Below are 12,832 nucleotides of genomic sequence, written 5' to 3'. Positions count from 1 at the left end.
GTCCCCTACTTTGTACCGGAAGTCACAAAAACATGGCGATGGCGTTGCTTGATAGTGTGAATCGTCTGCTGGCGTCTGGCCACTACCAGCCGTTGCTGTCGGTGATCAAGGGGTTAAGGAATGGAGCAGTGTCAGTATTATTCAGAAACGTTTTTAGGATACACATTGCCTTTATAGCTTACCAGAACTCATCTTTATTGTCTTTACTGCTGTTTGCAACAAATGACAGCTGCAGAGTAACATTCACTCAGTAATGTAAATTTCAACAGGTTCTTTGATTTCTATCCTTTTCTCAAGTGTCTTTAAAAAATAGTTTTCTATTGACTTCTAGTTATTCTATTTATGTCATTGATGAACTTACTGGAGAACCGACAGGTGTTATGGACCTATATACTAGTTATATTCTATTATGACAGATGTCTTGATCAAGTTGGGCACAACCCCTAGCTCATAACACAGGGGCACGCAACTAACTACCATTAATATTGATCTTGTTGACTTTCAGTCGCTGGGTACGTTATATCCCAGCGACAGAAAGTCTAACAAGATCAATATTAATAGTTGTTGCGTGCCCCTGTGCTTGTATTTGGATATAACGTACCCAGCGACTGAAAGTCTAAAAAGATCAATATTAATAGTAATTGCATGCCCCTGTGCTCATACTCATGGAGTACTATTGGAACCATTTTCTTGCCATGTACCAATTGTGTTGGTGTTCTGTTATTGTCTTATTTTTAAGTTGAGACATCAAAATCCATCAATTATTTTATGAACAAATGTACTTCGATCTTTGGATTATTTATTGTGTTATGCTGTGACAGGTTTTAATTGTACATAGGATTACGGTTGCCTTTTTAGTTTCTTGCAAGAGGGAATTTCCCTTTAGTTCTATCAGTAGAGCAACAGACCTGGAAATATTTAATTTGATGTAAATATGTGTATAATTGTCAAGTCAACTTTTCACACAGGTATGGAGCAAAAGTTAGACTTCCTCACTCCCTAGTGATGACTCTGCTGTTTAAACGTGGCAGGTAGGTACATGTTTACACATTAAACATTTTAGTTCAAAATGGTTGAACAAACTACCTACAGAAATGTTAGAACCCACCTGTACTTATTTTCCTAACTATGTGAAGTGTCATATATAGGGCAAGAACTAACTTACAGGTAATACATACCATGCTCGATACTCCAGGGGTTATGGTCACCTATGCTCCCTGCACCCCTGGAATATGTCATAGCAAATTTGAATGCACACACCTAACTACTTCATTTTTATTTTCATTTTTTTTGTTTTCAAATCTGACCCCAAAAACGTACCTGCGCACTATACCCGATTGCGCAGTATACCCGCAAATTAACGGTATTTGATCGGTTTCCGATAAAAAAAATCTGACTAGTCGTTAGGCTGCTTCCAGCGCCTTTGAGGATTACAAATGAGCGACACCCGATTTCAAAAGCTAGTCATTTTTTCCGATGTGACTGAGAGATTTTTTTGATGTACATCAAAGTATCAAACTAGTCTTCTCATCTCATCCACATTAAGTTGGCACAAAATGAGCCTTCAATTTCGTCATGACATATTCCAGGGATGCAGAGAGCGAAAGTAAGCGTAACCACAGCTTATCAAGGATGTGCCTTTACATGCTGTAAGGATAATCACAATTGTGTTGTATAGAATAGTTAGAATGATGTTTAACCCTTTCACCACTGTAGGCCATAATGGGCTCATCCAAATGAATGTATGGTAAAAGTCTACTCAAGATACCTAGGGCTGAAAGGGTTACAGGGAAATACCAGTAAATGTACATGTACACTGAAGAAAAACGTAAAATCACCATATATATCTTTCAATCACAAAAATCTGGTGCTAGAGCCAAAAGAAAGTTGCACTAATATTGAATATTTTCCACCAATTTCCAATTTGTTTATCTTGTTTTCTTATCTCAAACTTTTGTTGTTGTTGTCTTGTCAGCTTAAAGGACATGTCTAAGGGGATATTTGAGGCTACCTACACTCACTCGCGTAACCTGGCACTGTTTGTGTTTTCGTACAAGGCTTTGACAAGCCTGATGGCCGTGGCTCAGAATAAACCAGAACAATTCCACTCGTTTGCTGCAGCATTCTGTGCTGGATACTTCATATTTGGGAAGTATAACAAGGTCAATGAACAGGTGAGTTATTGGAGAGTGTTGTTCTTATCAATATGTAACTGATACTTAATCAAGGTAACTCATTTACCCCTGAAGACACATTTGAACTCTTCCAATTCAAAGGTTGGAATAGTTCATTATGAAATTTCAGGGATGAATGAGTTAATGTCCCAATCCTGGTGAAACATTTAAAGCTATTTCAAAGTTAAGGATACTTAGACGTCTTTTCTGTCAGGAATAAACTAATAATATGACATACATATTTTGTTTTTGAATAGAAACTAGACTTTACAGTCTCACCTGTTCGTAAAACCAGCACATCTCTCTGCTCTAGACGTACCTCTTCAATTCTGTCTGTTCTAGTGGTTCCTCTATAGTTCTCACTCCCAACTCTTTGGATAAACCTGCTAGGTATTGGTAAACATTTTGGTTACCTACTAGTGGGTAACACATTGGACATGATTTCATTGGTCAATCTTCTAAATTATGACATCATGTAACATTGCTTTGGGACATCATCTTCTATTGTGACATCATAGTTTGTGGCAGTTGTTTCTCTGATCAGAAACAAGAATAACGTATCCCGAAGAGAAACATGGTTTTCTTGAAATAATATCTTCAGGGAGAGGGCTTGTATAGGCTTTGCCTGTTGCCCAATTCCCTTTAAATGTGATTGATTTAATCAAATATTTTGAAATAAAAGTATAATATCTAAACATTGTGAGAGGAAAACGTCCCCATACTTGTGATGGTTCATCATCAAGTTTATCTAACTATCCTTAGTTAATTTTCAAATTGTAAAAAGACAGTTTAGTAAACCTTGTGTCTTTATACAATTTTAAAATACACAGGCTCGAGTTAGCTAAACATGATAACTAACCACCAGTCATTCTGGAACCTCTATATATATCTGCTGCACTTTTCTCCCGTTTCCCCCTAGATAAATATCTACATCTCCCTTCTATAGATAAACATTTACCTTTTTTCCTTCTCTCTAGTTTAACCTCTATCTACCTTTTTTCTCCCTTTAGATTAATAAACCACTGTCCTCATCATCTCTTTTTCAGATAAACCTGTACCTCTTGTCCCGGATCTTATATGGACTAGCAAAGTTGGCAGTGAAGAAAGGTTTCATTCCAAAGCCCAAGGGCGATACCTTTCCTTGGTTTGCCGCCATTGTTTGGGGAATCGTCCTTTGGCTGTTTGAGTACGAAAGTGACACGCTACAGCCATCACTTCGGTCATCCATGACCTACCTCTACCATGACAGTAACAAGTGGCAAAGCTTCAAAAACTTTCTCATATACAACAAGTAGACTTAAGTGTTAATACTACGGTAGCAGAGTACAGTAGCGTACGGTGGCCATGGGTGATATTTTTATACAATGAATAACCCCTGTAGTATAATATCTATCAAAATTAAAAAAAAAAATCAGCACTAAAATTGGCATATACATGATGAAGTGGATTATGTGGGCTTCATAATTTTTCAAAAAAAAAAAATCGAATTTGGTTTGAGACTTCAATTTTGGGCTTTTACGAATCTGTGTCTACACAACAAAAGCTAGCTTTTCATGTAGTCTATTTTTGTACTCAGCACATGTGTAAATATTGTGATAAATCCACCGGAATGACCTATGCTAAAACGTGAGTATTTCTGTTACCGAGTAGGCGATATTTAATTTCAGACAGGTTTTAAGAAAAACAATTCTACTTGCGGGGGTCAAATTCTGGGTTAAAAATCATGATTTTTTGCATATTTTGGTGTTTTTTGATGTGGTAACCATGGTTTTCAGAAGTCCCAAATCTGGGGAAATCACTTTTTGAAAAAAAAATGTTCTTCTAAAAAACACCTATTAAAAATGTAGTTTATAAATATATATATATATGTAGGTGTGTTGTGCAGGATGAATCCGCTATCCATGTTTATCCGAGACATGCCCTTTATTTTTAAGGTCAAGCCATTTCTACTGTACTCTGCCACCTACAGCTATACAGACTACATCAATACAGTAGAAATCGTAAGTCTAGGCAATTTGCGTTTCTGGTAAAAATGATGATTACTAAAATTTAAGCCCTATCAACTCATTCACCCCTGAGGACACATTTGAACTCCTCCAATTCAAAGGTTGGAATAGTTCATTATGAAATTTCAGGGGTGAACAATGGTAGTGTTATCTAAAATATTTGTATTACCAGAACTGAAAAAGTCATTGCTAGCCATAAATGAAGACTTTTTTTNTATTTTGGATGTATTGGAAATGTTATTTTGATTTTTTTGTCATCAAGCCTCACTGAAGAAATGCTGAATACACTTTTGAGAAGTGGTTATTGAAAGGAAGGTTGTATGAACATTCATTAATTTTTAATATATCATTTATATTTATTTTAGACAATCCTCTTTTTTTTTTTTTTTTGAAGTTTTGAATATCTGCAATGGGAACAATGATATGTACGTTATGAATTAATAATGTTGTAGCCTTGTTACTTTGTCAATATCTATAATGTCGACAAACTAAATGTCCAGAAATATTATTTTAAGTTGTTTTTTTGTCATTATTAACAAAGGTGAATATTTCTAGAAAATATTTTGTGCGAGGGTATTTATAAACAGTTACTGTAAACTGTAAAGCACTTTATTTTGATGACGCAAATTATTTCTACAATATTGTGTCCCTCACAACTTTACTATGTAAAATGTAAAAACAATCTTTTTTCTTAATGTGTTGAATAAATATTACATATTACACAGCTTAGTATTTGAAACATATCTTAATGAAACAATTTAACTCTTAAAAATTTAACTAAAAATATCTCAAGAAAATATGATTATCATCTTGTTCTGTATATTAATCAAGATAATTTAATTCCTAATTACTGATTTGAATATTTATGTTATACACACAAATTTCATTTTTAACAAATCTTTCCCTTTTAAAATCAGATTTTGGTATTTTTAGGAGACCTACTGGTATATTGATGTGGAAAAGTGTGTTTTCAAAAAAATGTCCTGAAATAATATTAGTAGATATTCAATGTAACTTTTTTAATGCAATAATTGAAAGTTTATCTGTGATTTTTTTATATATTTAAGAAACAATGGATGGATGTCAGAACAATTGTGTGGTTAGAGTTAATTGTATTGGTTTACAAGGTTATGGTTTGTCATTGCCAAGCCAGTTATTTTATATTTAGTAGTGTGTTTATATAAATAGTGTATATTTTACACATGCTTGATCACATTTAATGCAGTGAATCAATATGTAATCATGTTTAAATGAAGACTAATCACTATAATTATTTTATATTTAATACGTTTTATTATATGTATTATGTTTTTGTTTATTCACCTTGTACTTTGTCGGGGCCACAGTGGCCGAGTGGTTAAAGTGTCCATCGTAACTAGCCATTCACCACTGGGTCACAGGTTGGAGGCCTACATAGGGTAGTCTTCAGGTACTGGCTGAAGGTCAGAGGTCTTCAGGTACTGGCTGAAGGTCAGAGGTTTTCTCCGGTTACTCTGGCTTTCCTCCACCACCAAAGCCTGCTACCACTAGCCCTCCACCAATGGGTCACAGGTTGGAGGCCTACATAGGGTAGTCTTAAGGTACTGGCTGAAGGTCAGAGGTCTTCAGGTACTGGCTGAAGGTCAGAGGTCTTCAGGTACTGGCTGAAGGTCAGAGGTCTTCAGGTACTGGCTGAAGGTCAGAGGTCTTCAGGTACTGGCTGAAGGTCAGAGGTCTTCAGGTACTGGCTGAAGGTCAGAGGTCTTCAGGTACTGGCTGAAGGTCAGAGGTCTTCAGGTACTGGCTGAAGGTCAGAGGTCTTCAGGTACTGGCTGAAGGTCAGAGGTCTTCAGGTACTGGCTGAAGGTCAGAGGTCTTCAGGTACTGGCTGAAGGTCAGAGGTCTTCAGGTACTGGCTGAAGGTCAGAGGTCTTCAGGTACTGGCTGAAGGTCAGAGGTCTTCAGGTACTGGCTGAAGGTCAGAGGTCTTCAGGTACTGGCTGAAGGTCAGAGGTCTTCAGGTACTGGCTGAAGGTCAGAGGTCTTCAGGTACTGGCTGAAGGTCAGAGGTTTTCTCCGGTTACTCTGGCTTTCCTCCACCACCAAAGCCTGCTACCACTAGCCCTCCACCAATGGGTCACAGGTTGGAGGCCTACATAGGGTAGTCTTAAGGTACTGACTGAAGGTCAGAGGTCTTCAGGTACTGGCTGAAGGTCAGAGGTCTTCAGGTACTGGCTGATGGTCAGAGGTTTTCTCTGGTTACTCTGGCTTTCCTCCACCACCAAAGCCTGCTACCACTATCCCTCCACCAATGGGTCACAGGTTGGAGGCCTACATAGGGTAGTCTTAAGGTACTGACTGAAGGTCAGAGGTCTTCGGGTACTGGCCACAGGTCAGAGGTCATCCACCACCAAAACCTGGCACCTCCTTAAATGACCATAGCTATTTTAAAATACGAGGTAAAGCAAAACAAAAAACACCTTGTACTTACATCATGAATATTTATTGATACCATGAATATTCATTAGACTGATAGTACCACATCTTTTACCATATTTTGTCAATATTCATTACATTGCACAATGAGAATACTATGATTTCATTATATTAATGAGCTATTGTCTAATTATATGATAATCAACAAGTGTCTTCGTCTGCAGGTTGATATCAGAGGTGGTTCCCAACGAGAAGTTTGACAAGGCAAACCAATTTCTCCATACTTGTTTATTTATTTCATATGTGGAAATTATGGGAATATTGGTTAGAAATAATCATTAAGTAGCATTAAAATACAATAAATGATCAAGAATATAAAATATTTAAATATGCTGACTGGAACATTTTTTTGATTAAAAAATTTACAAACCTGATTGTTCACAAAACTTAATTGTATTTATAGTATTACAAGCTGTGTTTTATATTTAAAGTGAGTGAAAGGAGTGTTGGTTTTCGCAAATGTTATAAAATGTATCTTTACTATTTATAATACTGAAAAATATGCCTTCAGCTCCCACGTTTTTTTTCATAAAAATGGATGGAGATTGTATAGAAATTAACAGAAATTGAACATAGAAATCATAAGAAGTGATGTTGTTAATTATGTATGATATTTTAGAGTGATGTTTATAATATGTAAGTTGTTGTAGTATATGTTTGAGTTTTTATATGTCTGAGAAAAGTATGAGAGAAAGTGTGATATTGGCTCGCCATTGTAATGCAAGATAGTTGTCTTTCTAATTTTGAAAAGGAAGATTGAAATTCCTGTTAAGAAACAGACAGCTATAGAGTGATCAACATGATCTTGTGATAAGGATTGTTGATGTCATAACGTCCACTCGTAATCATAACGTGGTGTTAGCATTTAAGTGATATTTCTACATATTTCAATTTTTTAGCTGAAATTAATTTTCAATAGATAAATCCTGTAAAATTTACTGATTTTTTGTGTGTTTCATTGATAAAAATCCCCTAAAAGTGTAAACAACAACACAAAATGTATAAATATTCCAATAGAGAAAAGTGAGGTATAGTCAAAATCAGCCATGCATGGCCTACTCAATTTGTGCAAACCAAGCGACCGAAAGGCCGATAGGGAAGGAAGGCACTTTGGTTCACTGTTATTAGATTAAAAGTTTCATTGATGTGCTACCCAACATACAACTTTACTCAGCACATTATGGAGGCCTATTGTGTTTATTTTTTCCAGTAGCCTATTGTGTTTAGTTATACGGATCATGAGAAAGTGATATTGACCTCAATTTCATCTCGGGTTAATATCTCTTTCTCAGGTTCATAATATACAGTTATAGACCTATTTTCAGGTGAATACGAGGATTTATTAACCTTGGACCGGGGTTTTGGACTGTTATATTTACCTCACGTGCATGGATTCTGTAGGTTTCGGGGTAACATCGCAATATATTGAGACCCATAAGAGGTGTTTTGACCAATCAGCGTGTGGGAAAAATGACAGTTTCACTTATATATTCTTTTTTCAAGTATGTTTCACAAGCCCAGTGAGTGTACAAATGTACTTTATTTCGGAACAATTAAAAAAGAGTGAAAATATAATGATATGTTATGAATGAACGAATTGATGTATGAATGTATTAATGAATGATTGATTATTAAAATAAAATGCCTGCAAAAAGGAGAAATTAGAGAGGAATTGCAGTCGTTGAGATCAATATCAGGTCTCCTGAACACAGTTACCTCCAAATCAATTAACAGAGACATTATCTTTTTAAATATGCTCCATATAGAGTACCACTGACATTCAGTAAATTTTGAAAGTGATGATGTTCATTTTATGATCAAATTCTCTTTAATTCAATAAGTTGCAATGAATTTTAACAAACATACCTGACATTTACTAATCTGGACAATCAGAATTTTCTGTTCAGAAAATTTTTCAAATTTAACAGATTAAGTATGAAATCTGAACTGCTAAGTAGTTGTGAGAGAGCCTAGTAAGTTGTAAGAACTTGTGCCCAATCTCTTTGACTATTCAGTGTCATTAAAATAAGTTTGAATGAAAAATGCAAAGTAGCCAAAAAAGTGAAATAAATGATTGTCATAAATGGTTTATAGTGTTTGTTTATACAGGAGTACACCCTTTCATTTAAAAGAGACAAAGCAAATGAAAACCAATAAGTTGGTCGTCCAAAACTTAACAGTTTTGGCTTATCGGTAATCTATTCTTTTTCCTCTGTCCGATCATTTTCCAATTATTGTTAAGAACTGACCGTAATCTCTTGCATTGTATTTTGGGTGGCTCCATGCCTATTCATGATAGATGTTTTTGCATCCGAAGTTTCACGTGACAATACAAATTGTTGGGTTTGCAGACTTTTGTGTTACACACCACACTCTCTAGTTGCATGCATGATACAAATGCCTCCAGTTTCATTGGATAACATCAGCAGTTTAGATGTTAATTTAAGTTAAACTTAGTTCACCACTAACCTGTATACCAGGATTTTTTTTAACCCAGTCAAACTTCCGCCCTTTACCGGTAAAATCTATATTCGCCCAGTTTTAAATTCGCCCTTAACATTTGATTACTAAAATGTTGCATATGTATGTTCGCTGTAATGATAAATTAGCCCTCATGCAGGGTGACAATTAAACTGCAGCAGAAATTTTCCGGTATACAGTATGACCTTGAACGTGTTTCAGACCTTTGCTCACTATACACCATCTAGTTACAATGTATCTTTTATTCGGGTTGATGGTCTTCCTTCGGGGAAGGTTTTGGCCCCCAGAGGTGCACCAACTGGGTGCATCATGCCCATTAAGGGACTTGATGGCTCTCAGTGTTAATGGTTTAAGATGCAGCCTACTGCCTTGATATTACTGCAGCCCCTTCCTACTACATCACCCTTCTGCCTCCTCACGTCTAGTCAGACACTTCCATCAGCCTCTTTCAAACTGTTCTTACCACGGCCAGCAACCTCACCATCCTCAATGATCAACTATGGAAGCCCTGCATCCATCCTCTACAGGCAGATACCAAACCCTCCAACCATGTTGCTGGCAGTCTTCCATCAGCTGCTGGTACTTCTTCCTCTCACGTGCCTCTCTTGTCCTGTCTTTCCATGGTACAATGAGTTCTACCATCTAGACTTGCTTAATTCTTGATATGGGCCTGTGCTAGGAAAGCCATCCTCTGGTGAATGTAAACCCTCATTTTCTATCTCTTGCTTTTGCTAGTACTTCCAAGGTGCCATTTCCATTGGTCCCTGTCTTCACAAGATTGACAATTTGGTTTTTTCATGACTGTCATTTTCTTCCTTCTGGCATTGTCAGAACTCTTTTCATCTCCTAGATCACAGTGCTATGTGTACTTCCCATTTGTGTTAGGCAATTGTGTACAGTGATAGCACATGTGCCAGATTGGCAGGTCGTCCGCAAAGTAAACATGTTGCATTTTCCTTCAATCCTCAGGTTAACAGATTTGTGGGCTCAGTAGAACATCATACATGGACCTGTACCCTTCCATCATCTGGATGATAGTTCGTGAACATTTTGCTCTTTTGTGCCTTCCCAATGTAGCAAAGTCTAGTGTTTACTCATGCAGATGGCCCCTACCCGCCTTTACTCCTCTTCCATCACTCTGATGGCTGGCAGAGTCAACTCTATGTAGGTCTAGCTATTGTTTCCAGTCCAAGGTGTCCTTCATGGACACAGCTCTTGATTCTTTACCCCTCGATATGTTTATTAGGGGGATTATCTTGATAATCGATAATTCAAAACTTAAATAACGATACAGACACAAAAGTTACCTTGTTATATACAGATTATCAATACTGAGATTAACATTTCCGACTTTAATGGGAGGAGAGGGTTACATGTGGAAATATGTCCATGTTGTGATGGTATAATTTTCATTTATATGTATACGTATATGTGGTAGGTACATCTTGTATCAAATTGTTTCATCATGCATGGTATTTCAAGTAAAAACACACAGTGAAAGGAGACTTCTGTCACTGCAAATACTTGTCCCATTAAGAAGAACAAAGCATGGTTGGGGACTGATAAATGACAAGACCAACTGGCATAAAACATATTGCAACTATTCTGCAAGTTCATTTAATGTAACAGTATAATTCAACATCATACATAATTACCAAAGGATCATATCCTCAATCATTATTCACCTTGTATCACATACATAGGTTATCAATTAGTTTTACTTTCGGGGTAATGATACTATGAAAAACTTCACCTGATTTCACAGACTTGCTTTAGTTTCTTTCAGGGGAAAATGGGGATTTACTAGGTAGAAGTTGGATGGAAAATTTTGTAATGCTCCGAATACACAAAGGGCAATAACTCTGCAAATAACTATCGATTCAATGTCTGATACACATACACAACTATATAAAGACGGTGGTAAACTCTTATGAGTTTTATGGCATATGGATGGAAAGTAAAGTTGTTCTTACCAAAAAAAAAAGATTATGAATGGACACACTGTAACACGTTCCATTTGTGAAGTGCTTAACCCTTTCACCCCTAGGTAACTTTAGTAGACTCTACTATACATTGATCTGGACGAGTCCATTATGGTCTACAGTGGTGAAAGGGTTAAGAATAATTTCGTTAACTATTTTGGCACTATATAAACTTTATATAATAGTACCGGTACACATCTCATCTTGGTGGACATATTCTTATCAAATGAAAACTGTCTTCGCTACTTTGCAAGTCGAACTGTCTTTATGCTATTTGACAGTAAGAAATTAAAAATTTTGAATCTCTCCTAAAACTAACTATATATATACTATACACATTTCCTTTGAATCTATTTAGCATAATTGCTAAAAATTAAATAGAATTTTTTTTTTATGCTTATATCAATGAAATCTTTACAATTCTTTTAAAAAATATAATACATAATACAATGGTAAAATTTCAAACAAATTTAAGCAAAACTCTACCATCAGAAGTGAAACTAAAAACTCAACCATCAGAAGTGAAACTAAAAACCCTCCTGTCAGAAGTGAAACTAAGAGCTCTTCTGTCAGAAGTGAAACTAAGAACTCTTCTGTCAGAAGAGAAACTAAAAACCCTCCTGTCAGAAGTGAAACTAAGAGCTCTTCTGTCAGAAGTGAAACTAAGAGCTCTTCCGTCAAAAATGAAACTAAGAATTCTGCAGATAGAAGTGAAACTAAGAACTCTACAGTCAGAAGTGAAACTAAGAATTCTCTTCAGAAATTAAGTCATAGAGCAATGATACTGATTTTCTATATCACACCTTGAAACACTTTAGTTTTTAGTATATGACCAACCGCATCATGATCGACAAATCTCAAAATCTGGTCCGAGTTGAAGTCACTAGGTGATGACAAAAGGTGAACATACATAGACATGAATGTTATATTCCCTCGAGGGAAGGGGTTTGGGGAATAAAACTCTACCCTGTCTGGTATACTTTACTTATTTACTACAGTTCTGCATATGTAACAGGTTTATAGAAGCTTCCATTTTATTTCTTACACATTAGGTTGAAATCAATTCAACACTCCCACTTAATTTCAATTTTCTAAAATACCTGTAAAGCTGATTCAATGTCTTTCATTTTTGAGTTTAAGCTACTTTCACTGAAAGTATAAGTGCTAGACCAACAAAACTTGGACCATAGATGAATCTTACTAGGTAGTACATCGCACCCATGCATCAAATGGTAGTACATCGCAACCCATGCAACAAATGCTGGATGCAGCCTTCCTTTCCTGGTCCATTGACTTTTTCAGCATCTCCATCAAACATTAACTTTTTGCGTTTAAGTTAGTTTCTCCGATATGTGCATTGATGGTCAAAGCGTGGCACATGCGAGACATATCAATCTGAATGGCTTGTTTACTCAAAATAACACAAACCTGTTATTCATAGGGGTTGCCGATAATATGGCAATATCTGTCTACCAATTTATTGCAATGATTTCAAAATGGCAATAAAGTGTAATCATTTTTTAAACAACCTTCTTCCTGAGTTTAAGCATAGTTACGAAATAATTCTACAGAAACTAGAACACTGACAGGTCAGTAAGGGCCCCGTCTTGTGGCAATATATCCCCCATAATCATCAAGAAGCAATCTGCCCATATAGCTGAGCTTGACGTTAGACATTTGGACTTCAAAAAGAATCACAAGGAAGCAAAATATA

At 36.2% G+C, this 12,832-nt stretch overlaps 1 protein-coding gene and 1 long non-coding RNA gene across 2 annotated transcripts; both read left to right on the top strand.

The window, feature by feature from the left end:
- The first annotated feature begins 30 nt into the window (after positions 1-30).
- LOC110445456 (peroxisomal membrane protein 4-like) lies at positions 31-3,560 on the top strand. The gene is made up of 4 exons (XM_021490108.1): positions 31-130; positions 969-1,031; positions 1,976-2,174; positions 3,221-3,560. The coding sequence occupies exons 1-4, from the start codon at positions 33-35 to the stop codon at positions 3,467-3,469; spliced, it is 609 nt and encodes a 202-aa protein (XP_021345783.1). The 5' UTR covers positions 31-32; the 3' UTR covers positions 3,470-3,560.
- Positions 3,561-4,401: 841 nt separating this feature from the next.
- LOC110445455 lies at positions 4,402-11,501 on the top strand. The gene is made up of 2 exons (XR_002462357.1): positions 4,402-5,637; positions 5,761-11,501. It is a non-coding gene; the product is annotated as an uncharacterized LOC110445455 (long non-coding RNA).
- The last annotated feature ends 1,331 nt before the right edge of the window (positions 11,502-12,832 follow it).

Source organism: Mizuhopecten yessoensis, unplaced genomic scaffold, assembly GCF_002113885.1.
Source record: "Mizuhopecten yessoensis strain PY_sf001 unplaced genomic scaffold, ASM211388v2 scaffold2307, whole genome shotgun sequence".
Classification (NCBI taxonomy): Eukaryota; Metazoa; Mollusca; class Bivalvia; order Pectinida; family Pectinidae; genus Mizuhopecten; species Mizuhopecten yessoensis.
This window is presented reverse-complemented; position numbering and strand designations above follow the sequence as displayed.